General features: G+C 36.5%; 1 protein-coding gene across 2 annotated transcripts in view; it reads left to right on the top strand.

Moving 5' to 3' along the window:
• Window positions 1-21,676, top strand: part of NEDD4 (NEDD4 E3 ubiquitin protein ligase) — a 123,138-nt gene that overhangs the window by 4,409 nt on the left and 97,053 nt on the right. Inside the window, exon 2 of one of the 2 annotated variants that reach the window (XM_077881190.1) lies at window positions 11,920-11,993. In XM_077881190.1, coding sequence (XP_077737316.1) covers window positions 11,920-11,993 — 74 coding nt within the window. Of the gene's footprint in view, window positions 1-11,919; window positions 11,994-21,676 lie in introns of those variants that run through there. The other variant, XM_077881191.1, reaches the window with a different exon arrangement.

The following is a 21,676-nucleotide window of genomic DNA, read 5'->3' as shown; positions in this document are numbered from 1 at the left end:
GCCCGATGTGGGATTCGATCCCGGGTCTCCAGGATCACACCCTGGGCCAAAGGCAGGTGCCAAACTGCTGCGCCACCCAGGGATCCCCATTTTAATTATTTTTAAAAAATATTTATTTATTTCAGAGAGTGAGAGAGAGTACAACTGAGCAGAGGGAGGGGGAGAGATAATCTCAAGCAGACTCCCTGCTGAGCCCAGAGCTTGATCTCATCACCCTGAATTCACCACCTGAGCTGAAATCAAGAATCGGGCTCTTAACTGACTCAGCTACCCAGGCACCCCTCATTAGTCTTACTTCTAAATCATTTGAGGGAAAGCTTCAGACACAATGCCCCATCACCTCTAAACACCTAAAACAAGAACACTTCTACATAACAGCTGTCCAGTCCTCTAAGCCAGAAAATCAACACTGGTACAACACTACCATCCAATCTGCAGATCCTGTCAATATTTGCCAGGTGTTTTAGTAATTTCTCTTTTTCCTTTCTGGTCCAAGAGCCCACATAGGAGCATAGGTTGCATGTACTTATCATGTCTTGGCAGTCTACTTTTTCTGTCAGTTCCTTGACAGGAAATAGAGTACAGACCAAACAACCTGTAGGATGTTCCTCCGCCTGGGTCGGTTTACTGCCTCCTCAGGGTCATGTTGAAGTCATGCTTTTTTGGCAGAAATCACAGAGATGAAGCTGTGTTCTCAGTGCATCACAAGAGGGAGTACATAATAGCGATTTGTCCCATCACTGTCCATGATAACCTTGCTCACTTGATCATTTTGGCGAGAGCCAGGTTTCTTTTTTGTAATGTCACTATTTCCCCCATCATAATTCATTAGTGGGGATCCCTGGGTGGCTCAGCGGTTTAGCGCCTGCCTTTGGCGCAGGGTGCGATCCTGGAGTACTGGGATCGAGTCCCGCGTCGGGCTCCTGGCATGGAGCCTGCTTCTCCCTCTTCCTGTGTCTCTGCCTCTCTCTCTCTCTCTCTATCATAAATAAATAATTCTTAAAAAAAATCCATTAGTATTTTGTGGAGATGTCTTCAGAGATTATGCCAGTAGTCAACTCTTCATTTCTCAGATTTCCATCCACCACTTTGAGCATTCATTGATGACTTTGCCTGAATCAAACACTATTTTTTTTAATTCCTATCTTTATTAATTGGCATACTGTGTAAGAAGAGCTTTCCCTTTCTTATATATGTATTTACATCAGCAATGGATATGTGGAATTCTACCTTATTCAATGGGTTGTAATTATTTACTATCAATAAATATTTTGTTGCTAAAATTTTCACAGTTTGGTCAGTGGAAGCCCTTTCAAGGGGGTTTCTAGGTTACTGTGACAGGTCTCCATCATTCTTTGAATACTTCATTACTTTCTAGCGGAAGATGTTCCAGACAGCTCTTGTATTTTGCCTGGCCCACCCCTGTCTGGAACCAGCCATTCTCCTAGGAACACTAGTTCCATTTAGGAGAAAATGCCTTTTTGAAGCCAAGATCTGGGTGCTCAGTGTGCTCATTATTATTGGATGTCATTGCTCTTGAGCCATCTCAGCAAATAGTTAAAAAATATGTGTGTGTGCACACACATAAATGTATACCTCTTTTCATAATACAGTCTGTATACATGTATTTAAAGATCATTAATTCATATCATTTCTCAAATTCAAATCTAATGCCTCAGAGTACCTTCCAGCCATAAATACCTTTTCTACCAGTTAAATTTCTGACTTTTATTATTCTCATTATATTTACTTATTTGCCCAATCTATTTACTTATGTTTTTGGTGTAACTAATTTTCCAACCACGCAGGCATCTACTCTGTCATTTGTGCACCTCACTTTCAGCTTTAGTAGGAATACTGCAGAGTTGCCTTTGTCCCAGGCAAGTGGGTGCCTACTGGTGCATCTCTGGATGTGACCTCCCTTTTCCTCTATGCCCCATGCTGGTGAGCATGCTGACCATGCTTCTCTGTGAAACTCCCTCCTCCCCCCAAACCCTGCCCTAAGGTGGGCCTGACACTGACTCCTCTACACCAGGAAGAGATTAGAAGGGGCTATATGTATATATTTTTCTACAGTTAACTATTAGCAGTTTATCTATCATATAAGAATAGAACCTTGGAACTGGAAGACACCTGTAAATCATTTAGGGTGAACAAGGGCATGGAAAATCAAATTTGACCAGGACGGAATTCTAGTCTTGTCACTCTCAGTGATCTGGCATAGGTATTTGACATCTGTCAGAGCAGGATATTTACACCAGCTGATTCTCCCATTCCCTAGCTGTGTCCGGTATAAAGAATATTCTGTGGGGGCATCTGGGTGGCTCAATGGTTGAGTGTCTGCTTTTGACTCAGGTAGTGATCCTGGGGTCTTGGGATCGAGTCCCACATCAGGCTCCCTGTAGGGAGCCTGCTTCTCCCTCTGCTTATGTCTCTGCCTCTCTCTGTGTGTCTTTCATGAATAAGTAAAAAAGAATATTCCATAGTACTGAGAGAATGTGATTGCTGATTTGAATTGCTGAAAGCACTGTCTACTGACTGAATTCTCTGGCCATCAGTGTTACTCTCCCTTGTTAGGCTGGCTCCCTTGCACATCCTATCAAAGTTTTAAGAGGATAGATGAAAGGAGAAGATAGGAGAAGTCTGGAAATAAATGTAGGGAGAAAGACACAGCACAAACAAATGAAAAAAGGTTTTGATAAGACTTTGCTAAAGTCTTGAGGAATAACCCCATGGCCTGACTCAAATGTTGAGTTACCACATATGAGATACACTGGCAATGAATGTAAATGATCATGTCAGTGCATAAAGATGCCTTAATGAAAATATCCTCCTTTGAGGCGAAAGAGTCAAACCTAAATATAATCAGAGCTGTCTTTAATTGATTGCCTGCTATATTGATTGCCAAGCAACAGGTCACATGGTCTCATACTTCAGTTGTAATCATTGAAACAGTTTTTCAAAAGTAGATAGTGTTATCTCCATTTTATAGATAGAGAATTTGAGATTGTGATTTCCTCAAGGACTGGGTCCTTTTTTTTTTTTTTTTTTTTTTTCATTTATGATAGTCACAGAGAGAGAGAGAGGTGCAGAGACATAGGCAGAGGGAGAAGCAGGCTCCATGCACCAGGAGCCCGACGTAGGATTCGATCCCGGGTCTCCAGGATCGCGCCCTGGGCCAAAGGCAGGTGCTAAACCGCTGCACCACCCAGGCATCCCTAAGGACTGGGTCCTATTAGGTTGCAGATGTAGGCTTGAATCTCAGATTTCTTTAATACCAAACACTTGATCTTTCCACCGTCCTACTGCAAATAGTTCCCAAATAAAAGAATTTAACAGAAGAGACTCTCCGTAAGGTGACAAATATAACATATCCAAAATTAACTTGTAACCCTTCTTACGTATCTTATGTCTTTTTTTTGTTAATAGGTTTTAGGTGGATGTCTGAAGTACTTGAATTCTGTATTTGCTTGAATATCCATTGAACAGTTACTATGTGTAAGGCATTTGGATCAGGTCATGAGGTGATAATAATGAATGACAGACTTCACCAGTTTATAGCCTACAGGAAGAGAAGGACAGTAAATATATAATCACACAGACATTTTATAAATGTCAAGGAAAACGGATGTGAGATAAAAGTAAAAAATGGGAAAGATTAGTTCATCACGTATGATATGAAGGAGGGGAGAGAGTATGAGGAAGTCACCTTTGATCTGAACCTAAGGATGAATAGGAGGTCGCCAGGTGAAGAGTGGGGCAAAAAGCCTATCAGGTAAACAGAACTACTGCATGTGTAGAAGATAAGATGGAGAGGAATGGAAAGAAGGCTGAAATGGTGGTGTCAGGAGATGAATCTGAAGAGGAAGGAAGAGCAGAGCCCAGGCAGTCAGGCTAGGGAAACTCACGAAATACATGCATGGGCACGTGCACACACATATCATCATCACTAGCACTTCTTTATAGTTAATATCTGTTCCTCAGATATTTAACTTTTTCTCTATTTGTTGTTTCTTCATTTCTTGTCACATCTCTGGCTTTCCATCCAGGATCACTTTTTTCTGCCTGAGGTATATCCTGTAGAAGTTTTTTTAGTGTTTGCTGGCAATAAACTCTCATGGTTTTTGTTTTTGTCTGATAATGTCCTTTTTTTTTTTTTTTTTTGGTGGGTGGGAGAGAGTGAAGTAAAATTTATAAACAGTGAAATGCACACATTTTAAATGTACACTTTGATGTACTGTGGTTTTTAACACACATGTAACACACAATTCAATTAAGGTATAGAATATTTCCATCACTCCAGGGGTACCTGGGTGGCTCAGTCGGTTAAGCATCTGCCTTCAGCTCAGAGTCCTGGGATTGAGCCCTGCATCAGGTCCCTGCTCAGCGGGGAGTCTACTTCTCCCTTTCACTCTGCTCCTTCTCCTGCTCATGCTTTCTCTCTCTCTCTCTCAAATAAATCTTTTTTTGTTTGTTTGTCTTTTTAAAAAAGAGTATTTCCTTCACTCCAGAATGTCCCCTGGGGCTCTCTTCCAGTCAACTTCCCACTTCACTCTCCAGAGGCAAACTTTTATCACCATGAATTAGTTTGGCCTGTCCTGGAACTTCATATAAATGGAATCATACAGTATGTATTCTTTTGTATCTGGCTCCTTTTGTCTAACGTAATGTTTTTCAGTCGCCCATGTGGTTGTTTGTATAAGCAACTCATTCTTTTTATTGCTGAGTAGTATTCCATTGTATGAATATACCAGATGTTTATCCATTCTCCTTTTGACAGACACATCTATTGTTTCCAGCTTTTGCCTACTATGAATAAACCTACTGTGAATGTTCATCTACAAATCTTATGAAAATGTCTTTTCCACAATATAGGTTATCAGCTTGATGTGGATCTCTCCAGAGGCATTTCATGTATAAAGAAGCATATATGGTGCTATCAAATTTAAGAGTAGTGTTAAAATGGGAACTGATGATGAGTTGTTCTTTTTTGGAAATTATGTAGTTTTGATTGAATAAATAAAGGTATAGTTTTCTAGGAGAATCGTCCCACAACTGCATTAACTATAGCACTTCCCATTCTTACCTTCATGCTGTCTACTTGTGGGTCTCAACTTTAGTGTCCATAAGAATCACCTGGGAAGTATTTTAAAACACAGGCTACTGGCCCCACCACAGAGTGTCTGATTTAGTAGATAGGGGGCCTGAAAATGTGTGTTTCTAATAAATTCCCATATGGTGCTCATACCATTGGAGAACACACTTTGAGAACCACAGCTTTCTCTTAAATCCAAGGATTCTGATTATTCTAGTTTATCACGGTTATTACTGCCAAACACTCCCGAGGAATTTTGAACATGCATAGCAAATGTATAGCAGTCATACACTCCACTTTTACTAGGACCATCCTCATTTCATGTATTTTCTTTTTTTTTTTTCATGTATTTTCCAATACAGGTGATCTAGCATTTACATTTTTATAAAATGCTTCCAGCAAATTTACATGCCAGAGAAATAAGACAGCTGCCAGTCCAGTCTTTTGTTTTGAAAATATGGTCACCATAAATTATAAAACATGTTGCAAAAAAAGGACAAAAATTAATCCTTTATACTCTAATAGTTTTTTAAATAAATATGCAGTGATTATATTATTGCATTACATGAATACAGTATTATTTACATCAGAACCCTTTTGTCATATTTATAATTATTTATTGCACATTTTTTGCTTGCTTTCATTTCGTGCATGCTTGTCACAAATTTGCAAACTGACAGAGTTTTAAAACTACTCAATGTAGGGGTTATATATATGTATATTTACATATATTACATATATATATAATGAATGCTATCCATTCCCTTCATTCTTGTTGGCAACTGCCTCTTGCTATGTCACATTCCTTCTGAACTGCTTGCACTCTATACCTGATGAGTAGTCATCACCTGCAGGCTTCCATTTGCCATCATTGTGAGAATTCTCTTGATCTCTTTTCTGTGTTGGAGCCACTGTTTCTTTATTCTTGTGTCTTCCTCTTTCCTAATTTATTCCCTCATTTGCTGACCTACATCTTCTATATAGTGGGCACTGTTGACTGGAGTATTTCGTGGTAGGTTATCTGAATCTTTCATTTCACAGTGGGACTCTCACATATAAATATTTAGAACATTTGGGTACCCCCTCCCTTCATTACTTAGCTTCCACAGAGAGCAGTCTTGCAATCTTCTGTTTGGTGAGTTTAGATCTGGCAGCCAGGGTTCTGGGCTCACCATTTGTGCATACGTTTCTTGCTTTAGATAAAGTGCATTCTTCCTACTTTCAGCTACTTCAGAAACTTTTGTGGTTAATCAAGAATTTGTCAGCACCTGCTGTGTTCCAGGTATTCTGCTGGGTTCCACAGAGAGAATACAAAGATAATGAAAAGATAAGTTTCTTGAGCTTCAAAATCTCACAGTTTTAATAGTGGAGAAAGACATATCATTTGTCTCTTCAGATGGAAGACCATATGTGATAAGTGCTATAAAAATGGGCCTTTTACAGAGAGAGGGGAAAATTCATTTCAACTATGGAGGCTTTTTAGAAAAGGTGGCATTTGGACTTTGAAGAAAGGACAAGACTTTTTTTCTTAAACTACAACTTAAAATTTATAAAAAGTTTAAGAAGTAAAACAAAAGCCTTTATCATCTCATTATGTATTTAAAAGGATGTATTTATATATTTATTTGAGAAAAGCCTTTATCATCTCATTATTTTTTTAAAAAGATGTATTTATATATTTATTTGAGAGAGAGCAGTGGGAAGGGGAGAGAATCTTAAGCAGACTCCCTACTAAGCATGGAGCTTGACGTGGGGCTCCATCTCAGGACCCTGAGATCATGACCTGAACTGAAACTGAGAGTCTGGTGTTCATCTGATATAGTCGGCCAGGTGCCCTATCATCTTATTATTTTATTTCATTTTTTAAAAAGTTATCACTGTTGCATATTTCCTTTCAATCTTCATCAGCATACATTTTTATAATTATCATAGAATAGATATCACTCCAGTTAACATGATAATTGTTAAAAATGATAATTATTTTCTGTCATTAGATAATAATACATTTTAAAAAATATTTTATTTATTTGATAGGGAGAGAAAGAGCACAAGCAGGGGGAGTGGCAAGGAGAGGGAGAAGCAGGTTCCCTGCTGCACGGAGATCCCCACACGGGGCTCAATTCCAGGACCCTGGGATCATGACCTGAGTGAGCTGAAAGCTCACTTAACTCACCCTTAACTGACTGAGCCACCCAGGTGCCCCTTAATAATACATTTTAAATGACTGCTCAGATGATAGAGGACTTTAACAATGAAGGGGTAGGGAGAGGATGGGGAAGACTATTCCAGGCAGAGGGAGCCTAACTTGTGCAAAATCTCAGAGATAAGTAAACACAGGTAGCCTGGAGGTGTGAAGGGAGAGTTAGGTGTGGGAGGGAGGCAACAGAAGGGTGGGAGAAGGATAAAGAGAGGAACAAAAATTTTAAGAATTTGGAAAGGATGGAAAGATCTAAAGCTCTGCATTTCCTATTCCTGGATTTGGGGGAGTTGATAGAAGATTAGGGAGCAGTTAGTAGCTGTTTTCATGAATTGTGGAGAAATCTCAGGCCTGGAAAGCCGCTTTTAATTACTGTAGCCTCCTGCATAGGTAACACATTACCATTTTGTTTCACACTATCATTGAGAAGAGCCACATATCTTTGCATAGGATTTGCAACTTTTCTATTTCACTTTCATAAATCAAGAAAGCTTTCTTAGGAGTGGAAGGGGAAGTCTCAAGCTTTAGAGAAGAGCTGTGATCTATTTGGAGATAGTGTTCCCATTTTGAAAAATGAGAAGATGCTTAATTTTCATTTCTTTTTCCTCATTTGAGCTCTATGTGTCTATTAACAGTATTTTGAATATCTTGTTTCCAAAATTATTGAAGAGTTTAGTCTCTTGTTGCATTTATGTTTCTCAGTTTCAAAGATACTATGAGATATTATGATTTCTGCTTATGGATATGGTTGCAAAAGTCCACTTTGGCAATTTTCTAGCAATTTATAAAATGCATTGAAGGGATGCAAATATGAAAATAAAGGGCATTTCTTAATTTTATGACAGAATCTTAAATCAATATAGCTTCACATCAGTTAACCACAACATCCAAAATAACTAATTCTGATATTTGTGGTAGGAAATGCAAGGAGGTTTAAAAGTTAAATGTGTTTATGATTGTGAGTAATTTGTCATGCCCTGGAATTTTTAAAATTAACGCTTGTTACATTTTTCTCCATTAGACTTTTGGGGCATATTTTCAGTAGAGGTTCTACCAATATGGATTAACTTTTTAAGAGGGGAATGGTAGGGATGTCTGGGTGGCTCAGTGGTTGAGCATCTGCCTTCGGCTCAGGGCATGGTCCCAGGGTCCTGGGATCAAATCCCACATCAGGCTCCCCTTGGGGAATCTGCCTCTCCCTCTTTCTGCCTCTCTCTCTCTGTGTATCTCATGAATAAATAAATAAATAAATAAATAAATAAATAAATAAATAAATAAATAAATAAATAAAAGGGGTATGGTAATCTGTTTCCTCAATTAGGTTTATATATAAATTATAAACACCTGTCTGTGTTTATAAAAGTTGAAATTATCAAATAATATTATTTGCTCATAACACTTTTGCTTACACTTTACCACTACAAAAAGTTTGTATTTATTTATTAAGTCATCACAGAAAAGACTTCTGATTTTCAGAATTCAGTGTTGGTGATCTGTACCTATCTAAGAAAGTACAGCCATTTCCCAGACAACTGGGAAATGAGAATTTGGCTCTACAGTCTAATAGAATACTTTAATGGGTCTATTTATTCCGTGGGACTTTCCCAGGAAGAAAGGGTGATTGCAAATCTCTTCACATTTTTGGGAATGAGTCTCTGCAGAAAACTGAGATTTCAATTCATGTATTTTCCTAATTTTTAATTCTAACTTATTCTTGTACCTGAGTATTTCCATTCTTTCTTGTAAAATCAGTTATGGATTTAGTTTTGTTTGGGGCTAGCGGAAACATATTTTATCGAGCATCTTTAATAAGGTTTTTTGGATTATCTGAACTTGTCATCTGAGCTTTGGAGCTAATAGAATATTTCCATTATCATATTTATTCAGTGAAACCTCCAGGAATGAGGGTGGAGCATTTAGAAGTAGGGCATTTAGAAGTAGGAGAGATTGAAATAAATACTCCATGATATATATATTTTCTCCTTTTCAGGCCTCTGCTCACAAGGGAATATGACTACTTGCTGATGGAATGATTGTATAATAGAACCCATTATGTTGCTATCTGTTGGGCAACATCTATTTCATATTTGTTGATCTTGTAAATGCTCCTGTGAATACTGCTGTGCTTATGTCCTTGAGTACATGAGTGAGAGTGTATCTAGGGAATAGACCTAAAAGTGGAATTTTTGGATTATTGATTTAGAGCTTTAGTAGATTTTCCAAAAGTGTCTTCAAAATGATTCTTCAATTTATAATTTCACCAACAGCATATTAGAGTTCTCCCTGATTACTGGTGAGATTGAAGATCTTTTCATATGTTTACTGTCCATTCTCTATGATTTCTTGTATTGGGTTTATATTTCACTTATTGGTTTTAGGAGGTTTTTTTTTTTAAATATGTTCTGGATAATCATAATTTGTCAATGGCACACATTTTAGATACTTGCGCCTTGTCTATCTCCTTGACTTCTCATTTTGTTCATGGCATCTCTTCTCGTATAAGAGATATATAATTCTAATGTCAAATCTAGCCACTTTTCCCATTAGGGTTTGTCCTTTCCTACCTCAGTGTCATGGAAATATTCTAAAATTTCTTGGGAAATTTTTGAAGCTTTCTTTTTTGTTTATAAGGCTTAAAGTATCTGGAATTTGTTTTTGTATATAGTATAAGATAGTGATTGAATGTTATTATTTACTTCTGTACTGATTTTTACTCTTCCCTATGAATTTTTTTAAACATTTTATTTATTCATGAGAGACAGAGAGAGAGAGAGAGAGGCAGAGACATAGGCAGAGGGAGAAGCAGGCTCCATGCAGGGAGCCTGACGTGGGACTTGATTCCGGGTCTCCAGGATCACGCCCTGGGCTGAAAGTGGCACTAAACTGTTGAGCCACCTGGGCTGCCCCGCTATGAATTTTACAATTATTTGTTAATACTCATGAAAAAAAATCTGGGTAGGGGGAGTTGGAATTGTATTGAATTTATAGGTTACTTTGGAGAAAACAGACAGTAATATAGAATATTTCCATCCATGAACATAGTGAATTTCTTCATTTATTTAAGTGTTCTTCAATAACTTTTTAAAATTTTACCCATAACAGTTTTTTACATTTTTTATTAATTCTGTTTCTCTGCAGCTAATAGTTTTGCTTACTGGGAATTCTTTAAAATATACATTCTGTTTTATAATATTTTCTTACTCATCTTTTAATTTCAAATGATTTAAAATCTACAGCACGGTTAAAATAGTAGTATAATGAACACCTATATACCCTTCAGCTAGATCCACAAATTGGTAACATTTTACTTATTCCCTTTATGTACATACACAAACAGACACACACTCACATTCAACATTTTTTTTGCTGAGTGATTTAAGAGTAAATTGTACTTTATCACACTTTATCCCTGAATATTTCAATATGTATCTCAAAAGACATTCTTTTTTTTTTTTTAATTTTTATTTATTTATGATAGTCACACAGAGAGAGAGAGAGAGGCAGAGACACAGGCAGAGGGAGAAGCAGGCTCCATGCACCGGGAGCCTGATGTGGGATTCGATCCTGGGTCTCCAGGATCGCGCCCTGGGCCCAAGGCAGGTGCCAAACCGCTGCGCCACCCAGGGATCCCTCAAAAGACATTCTTATATAAAACATTATAATAGCATTAAGATATCCAGAAAATTTAAGACTTGATATATTACAGTTTCAATATACTATGGTTTTATTTAATGCATATCTACTTGATATATTACAGTATCAACATACTATGTTTTTATTTAATGTGTAATCTATTAAATGGGATTTTTAAAAGAATGAGCACAGGGTGAAAAAGAGAGAGAGAGGCAAACCAAGAAACAGATACTTAACTATAGAGAACAAACTAATTGTTACCAGAGGGGAGGTAGGATTAAACAGGTGATGGGAATTAAGGCCTGTGCTTGTGGTGAGCACTGGGTGTTTTGTATAAGAGTTGAGTCACTATATTGTATATCTGAAACTAATGTACTGTATGTTAACTAACTGGAATTTAAATTAAAACCTAAAAATAATAATTACCTTTCTAAATAGTTATTACTAATGATTATAAACTCTTCATTTTGTGTTATTGTGTACATAGCAACAATGATAGATAGTAGTACTAAGAATTTGACTATAGATTTTCTTGGAAGCAGTGATAAGTTCTTAATGTAATAATTTAACTCTAGGGTTTTTTGTCTTTTCTTTGTAGATAATCAAGTTATCTAGGAATAACAATGTAGTTTTTATTTTCTCCTATGTAGCTTTTTTTTTTTTTTAAGATTTTATTTATTCATGAGAGACTCAGAGAGAGAGAGAGAGGCAGAGACATAGGCAGAAGGAGAAGCAGGCTTCCTTCTGGGAGCCTGATGCAGGATTTGATCCTGTGACAGTGGGATCATGCCCTGAGCCAAAGGCAGAAGCTCAACACCTGAGCCACTCAGGGGTCCCTCCTATATAGCTTTTAATCAAATTAATTATTGAAAAAGAGTCTTCCAAGTAATTTTAATATCCTGATTACTTTATTTGATATGTATATATTTAAAAGTATGTGTCTTAGACATGTTATAAAGTATGTGAAAATAATATATAATTTTTTATATTTTAGGAAAATTCACGAATTGTGAGGGTCAAAGTTATAGCTGGAATAGGCCTTGCGAAAAAGGATATCTTGGGAGCTAGGTAAGTATATTAGGTTGGGTTGTATTTTATTTTATTTTATTATTATTTTTAAAGATTTTATTTGAGAGAGAGAGAATGCAGAACGAGAAACAGAGCACAAACAGGGGGAGGGGCAAAGAGAGAAGCAGACTCCTCATTGAATGGGGAGTCTGACTCGGGCTTGATCTCAGGATCCTGGGATCATGACCTGAGCTGAAGGCAAACATTTAACCTACTGAGCCACCCAGGCTCCCCAGGGTTGTAATTTTAAACTGTGCTGGTTGACAATATTTTCTAAATAGATGAATAATTGAATAATAATATTTTTGGTAAATTATTGTGCAAAGTGGAATGATTACATTTCCAGTAGATTTCTCAGTATCTGAACTACCACATGGCAATGGTGGGAATTCTGGAAGGAATAGACCCAGAGAGTATATTCCCAAACTTTGTCTCTGGATATTTGCTGACCCTGAATAACACATGTGATAGCAGATTCAAAACAGCTTAGCTAAAGAAAAAAGATCTGAATAGAGATATGAGTTGCTGCCTAAGAAACGTGGTTATGGTTCTTGTCCAAATAAGATAATTAACCTATAGTCTCTACAATTTAACACTAATAATGTCCAGGATATACTCCAAAATTAATTAATCTATGAGGAATCAGGAAGATGGAACACATTCTCAATAGAAAAAGGAATATGTGCTCAAAAACATGTTTAATACTTGACACATATTGTACCACTAAGGATTAGAAACCTCAAGAATGAGATAGAAACCATAAAAAATGAAAATTCTAGAACTGAAAAATACAATATTTGAAATTAAAAATTGAGTGGAATTAATAGAATTCAGATGAAGAGGAAAACTTAATTGAACTTAAAATTAGGTCAATAGGAATTATTTCCTAATTAGCAAACAAGAGATACAGGGCCCATGGGTGGCTTAGTTGGTTGTGTCCAACTCTTGATCTCAGCTCAGGTCTCAATCTCAGGGTGAGGAGTTCAAGCCCTGTCTTGGATTCCACACTAAGTGTGGAGCCTACTGAAGAGATAGACAAAGATAGAAAAAGTTTTTAAAAATGAACAGTGACTCAGGGACTCGTTAGATAATATTAGACAGTCTAACATACATGAAGTTAGAGTCCTAGAAATAGAGAAAGAATAAGGAAAACATTTTCTTAAAAGATTTTATTTATTTATTCATGAGAGACACACAGAGAGGCAGCAGGCAGAGGGAGAAGCAGGCTTGCTTCAGGGAGCCTGATGTGGGACTCGATCCAAGGACCCCAGGATCACGACCTGAGCCAAAGGCAGACGCTCAACCCCTGAGCCACCCAGTGCCCCAAGAAAACATTTTTAAAAGAAATAATGGCCAATTAAAAAAAATTGACAAAAGACACAAATATATAGTATCCAAAAATCCCAAGCAGAATAACACTAAGAACCACCATTGAGGACATCATAGTCAAGCTGTTGAAAGCCAAGTATAAAGAAAAATCCCGACAGAAGAAAGAGAAGGAAACATATTATATACATAAGAACTACAATTCAGTTAAGGGCTGACTTGTCCCCATAAACTGTAGGCCAGAAGAAAATGGAAGAATAGAATAACAACTGTCAATCCAGAATTCTGTATTCAGTGAAAATGTCCTTCAGGATGATGACAAAATAATGACATTTTCAGATAAAAGAGAACTATGAGATTTTATCATTGGCAGACTTGCCCTGTAAGAAGAAATAAATGAAATTCTTCCAACTAAAAAATAATAGATAACAGAAACTCAGATCCTCAGAAAGGAATAAGAAAATGGTATTTGGTAATATGAAAAAGATTTTTGTTTTCATAACTTAAACATATGCCTGTTTAAATCACAACTTATAACATTACTTGCAGGATTTTTATTATATGTAGATGGAATATATATAACAACTATGGTGTAAAGGACAGTGGGTTATTTTCACAAAAAGAACAACTATTTTTAGTTTCTGCCTATGCATTTTACATTATGACAACCCTGCTCACATGCAGAGTCTGGACATTTAGATAAGGATCTGAGCTTGGGATTCCTGCCACAAGTTACCCCTATGCTTTTCCCAGGGCACCTTTTTAAAATAACTACTTAGAGGTAAGCCCACAAAAAGTTAGTGACCTCCACCCAACCACTTTATAAGTAATAGGTGCTTGTCACCCTGTTCTTTCTCTTCTTCACTCATGACCCGGTAGCGGAGGACTGCCCCTTGTATGGCCCATTGCTTCTCCCCATTTTCTTCTGTTTCTTGGGTCTGTAAGTAACAAATCTTGTGACTTTACTTCCTTTGTGTTGGAATAGTAAAATGCCTTCAGTCAAAATGACCGTGGGGTTTTCACTTCCCCAAAGTGGGAGTTCAGATGCTGAGGAAGCTACCTGTCAACCCCATGTGGGTGGTTTATTCCTCCTCACTCAGCAGATCCTAATCTGCATATTCTTAATTTAATACACCAGCTCTGTCTCCTCAACACAGTTATGGACCTGGTTAGTAGGTACAACATTAAATGTAAGTGGAACAAAAAATTAAGGGTGCACTTTGTAATACCTAGATAAACCACTGAAAACAATGTAAAGAATTATAGTCATATTTTTAGATGAAATTCCTGAAAAAATAAAATAATTAAAGGCCAGAAAAGGAAGACTAAATGATCTAAATGATAAAAAAAAGGAAGGAAGAAAAAAAGAAAGAAAAGGAAAAAAAGGGAAGGGAAAGAATAGAAAATCAATAATAAATTGGTAGACCTAAATCCAACCTTATCAATAATAACATTAAACATTGGTGGACTAAGGTAAGTATGAGACAGAAATTGTTAGAATGGATTGAAAAATAAGACCTGATTACATGTTGTTTATAAAAGATAAATTTAAAATATAAAGATACAACTAAGGTGAAATAAAATAGACCCAAAGAAATATGCCATGCAGATAGTAAGCATAAAAAGACTGAAGTCATATATTAATATCTGATAAAGTAGATTTCAACACCAGAAAGTATTTGCAGACATGTCATAACAATAAAAGAGTAACCAGTAGGCCATAACAATCATAAATCATAAGTAAATTATAAAACAATCATAAATGTATGTATGTTAGCAGAACTTGAAAATATATGAAGCAAAGCTAGACAGAATTAAAAGGATAAATAAAAAAGATAAATAAAAAATTCCGGGATCCCTGGGTGGCACAGCTGTTTGGCGCCTGCCTTTGGCCCAGGGCGCGATCCTGGAGATCCAGGATCGAATCCCACGTCAGGCTCCCGGTGCGTGGAGCCTGCTTCTCCCTCTGCCTGTGTCTCTGCCTCTCTCTCTCTCACTGTGTGCCTATCATGAATAAATAAAAATTTAAAAAAAAAATAAATAAAAATAAAAAAAAAAATAAAAAATTCCACAATCATAGTTGGAGACATTAACACCTCTCTCAGCAGTCAATGAAACAGCTAGGTTAGAAAATCAACAAAAACGTAAATTTGTACAATATTATGAGCAACTTCAACATAAGGAACACTATTTATAACAACTGCACATATACATTCTTTTCAGATGGACATAGTACATTCACTAGCATAGCCCATAAATGTATTATTTATTTAAGCATGACTATGATTATCACAAACTTAGCAGCTTAAAAGAACAAACTATCTCGTAGTTTCTGTAGGTCAGAATCCTTGCACGGTTTAGCAGTGTTGTCTGCTTCAGGGTCTCCTAGAACTGCAATCAAAGTATTGGCCAGGGCTGTGGACTCATCTGAGGCTTATTTGAGAAAGGATCCACTTTCAAACTTATGTGGTTGTTGGTAACATTCAGTTCCTTGCAGATTGCCAGACTGGGGCTTCAGTTTTGCTGGCTGTCAGCCAGGAGCCACCCTAAGCTCCTTGCTGCATGACCTTCTTTATATGGTAGCTTGCAACCTAACAGCATGCTTTTTCAATGCTAGCAAAGGAGGGAATTTAAGAATAGATGGATTATAACTTTATATAATAAAATGTCATACATTTGTCACTTTTGCCATAATGTATTGTTTAGGATACATAGGTCCTTCCTACATTTAAGAGGAGGTAACACAAAAGGTAACACAACCTGACATTAGCAGGTGGGGATAATAGGAGCTACTCTAGAGCCTGCCAGCCGTAATATGTTGGGCCATAAAACAATAAATCAAACTGCAAAATTCACATTCTTTTCAAATGCATGTGGTACATTCACAGACATAGACCATATTAGGACAAGTCTCAGGAATTTTGAAAACATTGAAATTATATACAGGATATTCTCTGATAACAGTGGGATTAAGTTATAAATAATTACATGATATTTAGAAAAATCCCAAATATTTAGAAATAAAACAGTATTCTTCTAAATGATTTATGGGTCAAAGAAGAAACAAGAGAAATTAGAAAACATTTTGAACAGAATGAACAATGTAGATGAAAATATAGCAAGATCAAAATTTGTGGGATGCAGCTAGAGTAATACTTAAAGGAAAATGTATAGTTTTAAAATGCCTACCTTAGAAAAGGAATAAAATCTAATGAATGATTTGAGTTCTGATCTTAAGAAATTAGAAAAAAGGGCAGCCTGGGTGGCTCAGTGGTTTAGCGCCACCTTCAGCCCAGGGTGTGATCCTGGAGACCCCAGATTGAGTCCCATGTCAGGCTCCCTTCATGGAGCCTGCTTCTCCCTCTACCTGTGTCTCTGCCTCTCTCTCTCTCTCTCCCTGTGTCTCTCATGAATAAATAAATGAATAAATAAATCTTAAAAAAAATTTAGAAAAAGAAGAGCAAGTTAGTTCCAAAGTAAGAAGGAAGAAAATACATAAAGGCAGAAATTAGTGAAATAGAAAATACATAATGATAGGAAAAAAATCATTGCAGTCAAAAGCTTCTTTTTTGAAGGGATCAATGAAAATTTTAAACTTCCATCTAAAAAACAAAAAACAAAAAAAAAACTTCCATCTAGATTGATCAAAAACAAAAGGGAGAAGGTACAAATTACCATAATGGGAATGAAAGCAGAGGTATTGCTATACATCCTATGGAATTGAAAAAGACAAAAAGGGAACACTGCACAACTTCATATCAATAAGGAATTATATACAACGTAGATGAAATAGAGAAAATCCTTGGAAGACACAAATTACCAAAATTAATCACAGAAGAAATAACTTGAATCGCCCTAAATCAAACAGTATATAACAATATATGACCAGGTGGACATTTTCCCAGGAACATAAAGTTTATGCAACATTTAAAAAAAAGTAAATCAGTGTAGGCTATAGTAGAAGTGCCTTCTCTTCCAGCCTCTTTGGTCTCAACTGTAGAAACAAGATAACAAAGGGGACGTCATCATTTGGAAAGCATCACAGACATACACGGTGTGCCGCAACTGTGGCCCTAAGGCCTTCAGAAGTCAAATATGGCTATCCTGCCAAGAAGAAGAGAAGCTACAACTGGGGTGCTAAGGCTAAAAGATAAAATACCACTGGGACTGGTTGAATGAGGCACCCAAAAATTATATTCTTCAGATTCAAGTGTGGATTCCATGTAGGAACAACTAAACTCTGTTGGGGCATTTGGATCATCTTAAGGATTTCAACAGTTAGTCACACAATAAATTTTCTGTTTTTTTTTTTTTAAACCTATCAATGTAATTCATCATATTAATATATACAGAAGAAAAAAATACATTCTTCAGTAGTAGAAAGTACATTTGGCAAAACCCAACGTCTGTTCATGGTAAAAAAAAAAAAAAATCTCAGCAAGCTAGGAATAAAATGTAAGATTGGTTTAACATCCAAAAATTAACTAATGTAGTTCATCATATTAATAGAATACAAGAAAAATACACGATCATTTCAATGAAAGCAAAAAAGCATCTGACAAAATTCAGCACACATTCATGATAGAAACTCCTAATAAACTAGGGAGAAGTGGAAATATCCTAAACCTGAATAGTGACAGCCTGAATGTTTTCTACTTAAATTCAGGAATAAGACAAAGTTTTGTGCTCTTACAGTCAATTCAACACTGTACTGGATGTCCTAGCTGTATAATGTAGCAAGGAGAAAAAATTGAAGAAATGCAGACTGAAAAGGAAGAAACTATCTTTATTTGCAGACAACATGATCATGTACATGGAAAGCCTTAAAGAATCTACAAAAATATCTGCTAGACCTAATAGGGTACAAGGCCATAAGATACAAATTCAGTGTACCAAAATCAATTATATTTTTATGTCCTATCAGTGAACAGTTGGAAAATAAATTTTAAAAATATCCATTTACATAAAAATAAAACTCAGAGGGGCCCCTGGGTGGCTCAGTTGGAAGGATCTGATTCTTGGTCTTAGCTCAGGTCTTGATCTCAGGGTCATGAGTTCAAGCCCCATGTTGGGCTTTACAATGGCCATGTAGCCTACTGAAGAACAAACAAACTTAGAAATAAATCTAACAAAAGATTTGCAGGAACTATGCACTGAAAACCACAAAACATTGCTGAGGGAAATCAAAGATCTAAATCAATGGATAAATATGTTCATGAACTAGAAGATTCATTCATTTTGTTAGAGTTTTATCTTTCTTCAAATTAATTAGATTTGGCACAATCCCGATCAAAATCCTAGCATGTTTTTCTGGAGAAATTAATAAATTGATTCCATTATTTTTATAGAAGGTCAAGGACATAGGATAAACCAAAACAATTTCATAAAAGAACAAAATTGGAGAAGTTATGCTACCTAATTTGAAAACTTACTGTACAGCTATAGTAATCAAAACAGTGGCATTGGCATAAGAATAGATATATTGTTCAATGGAATAGAAGAAAAAGTTTTGAAACACATGCACACGTATATATGGCTGGTTGCTTTTCAACAAAAAGTGTTAAGGATAATCATAAGGATAATTCAAGAGAAGGATAATCTTTGGTACTGGAACAGTGGATTATCTGTATGGAACAAAATAAACCTCATTCCTACCACATATCATATAGAAAATGAATAAGAGCTAAAATTCTAAAACTTCTACAAGGACACATAGGAGAAAAACTGTGCTCTACTGGGTTACACATAGATTTCTTAAGTGAGACTTAGAGAGTGTGAACCATAAAGGAAGAAAAATATTGAAATGGACTTGATCGTAATTAAATACTTTTGTTTGAGGGGCACCTGAGTGGCTCAGTGGTTGAACATCTACCTTTGGCTCAGGGCATGATCCCGGGGTGCTGGAATTGAGTGCTGCATCAGGTTCCCTGAGGGGAGCCTGCTCCTCCCTCTGCCTATGTCCCTGCCTTTCTCTCTGTGACTCATGAATAAATAAATAAAATCTTTAAAACAAAACAAACTTTTGTTTGAGAGACACAGGTAAGAATAGGAAAAGGCAAGCCATAGATTAGAAGATATTTTCAAAACATGTATTTGATAGAAGCCTTTAATTCATAATACATAAAGACCTCTTACAACTCAAAAATAATATGATAAAAACAGCCAGCTAAAAAATGGGCAAAATTCTTCTCAGACCTTTTAGTTATGAATAAGAGCAATAAGTAGTTTTTCTTATGATATTAGGAATAATGTATTCCTAATGTATTGGCATAATTTATTTGAATGTCTTTAATTTTGATATTAACATCAGCCTAAATCTATTTTTGCTACCAGATGATAGCTGTTGTCATGTACATGATTTCCCTCTGCATTGTATTCATCTGTTACTCAATGTTAGTCTTTATTTTTCCATGTTGGAAATATGTATTTCATGAGTATCTGTAAATCATGACAGACAATGCATACCATTTTTTGAGACTTCTGTTTTGGGTTATGCAATGATAAGAAGTTGCTAGTGTGTTTTATTCATGGTGATTTTATCTTCCTCTGTTACCCTCAGAGTATACTATTTTTTAAAAAGCATATCTGCAAATCTTCTGTCTAGCTGTGTGTAAGATTATTTTCTATTTAAGTCCCACCCTTCCACCTATACCCTATTTTCCCTCAAAACTCCTGCCAATTCATTTTTCCCCCTTTATATAGCTAGTTGACTGTGAATAAGTAACATGGAAAAAGGCAAAAAAAAAGGGGGGGGGTGACAAAACTCTGAAACAGACATTGTGGACTATCCAGGTGAAAGTGTCTAGCTGGGTGGTAAGATTGAAGATATGTATTTATATTTACATTTAATATTTATATTTGAGAGTACATAGTTATTAAACCCATAGATGATATTGTGAAGGGAAAATGTTGAAAGAACAAAAGGCCAAAGGTAATACTTTAGGGAATTTCAGTATTTAAGTAGTAGATTGCAGGAGAGGAGACTAAAAAAGAGACCGAGATGGAGCAGTTAGAATAGTATGAGGACAGGGGCAGCCCAGGTGGCTCAGCGGTTTAGCGCCGCCTTCAGCCCAGGGCCTGACCCTGGACACCCGGGATCGAGTCCCACGTCAGGCTCCCTGCATGGAGCCTGCTTCTCCCTCTGCCTCTGTGTGTGTGTGTGTGTGTGTCTCTCATGAGTAAATGAATAAAATCTTAAAAAAAAAAAAAAAGAAGAAGAATAGTATGAGGACAACCAGAAAGGGGTTGCATCATGAAAGCAAATGAGATTAGTTTCAAAGAGTAAGTCATCAGTAGCATCGAATATAGAGAGGACCAACAAAATAAGTTCCTGGAGAGTGTTGATTGTTTAAGCAAAATTGGTGACTTTTGGAGAGCAATTTCAGAGCAGTGGTTCAAAAGGGGAGGTAGAAACCAAATTCTGGGGCTTTCAAGAGCAGTGGGAACCGAGGAAATAAAGAAAGGGACAAGTGATTGGCTATATGGCCTCTGGAACCAGGTGCTTGAGTGTCAGTTCTTGCTCTTGCACTGACTAGCTGTATAGTCTGTGATGAGTTGCTATCTCTCTGTACAAAATAAAGACAATAACCATACCTATTTCATAGGTAGTTATAAGGATCCCAAGAGTTAATATATATAAACTCTTAGAATGGTGCCTGGCACAGAGTAATTGTTATATAAGTATGAGTCGTTATTGTTATTAATATTATTGGAGATTATTTTCTTGGAAAATTTGGGATGGGAAGAAAGACAATCTAGCTCAGTCTGCTGGAGGAAGGAGGGAGGGTTAAAAATGTACTTATATGATTAGAAAAATGTAGGTCAAAAAAAACCCTGAAAATATAGAAGGGAGAAGTGAAAACAGATGATGAGGTTCCAGAGTAGGTGGGAGGAACTCGCACAAGGAGGAATTGGCCTCAAACAGGGCACAATACCTGAATCACTGAGGTTAGGTGCAAGGGTGAGTTATGATGAAAACCAGGATGTAGGAGTGGCCTGTTGGCTTTGATTTTTTTCAATTACCATTTTCAATTAAAGGTAAGGTTGTATGAAGAAGTGGGAGGAGGAGTTGGTGGTAGAGAATCATGAGTATTTGGGAGATTTGGAAATGGGAGAAATTTGACCACAGACGAGTAGTGTCTAGAGTCTTTTGCTTTGCAAACTTAAATATCACAAGATTTTTTTCTTTTCCATGTATCTTGGTAGAAGGGGTTATATAACACATAATTATTTTAAACTGAAAGCACTCCATCTTATTTTATAAAAAGTCTTTGCACTCATGAGATAACTTGGAACAGCCTGAGGTCTTGCAAAGCTAGTCTTGAGAATCATTAAATTAACTATCTTAACCCCAAAAA

Source organism: Canis aureus, chromosome 32 (assembly GCF_053574225.1).
Source record: "Canis aureus isolate CA01 chromosome 32, VMU_Caureus_v.1.0, whole genome shotgun sequence".
Taxonomy (NCBI): Eukaryota; Metazoa; Chordata; class Mammalia; order Carnivora; family Canidae; genus Canis; species Canis aureus.
This window is presented reverse-complemented; position numbering and strand designations above follow the sequence as displayed.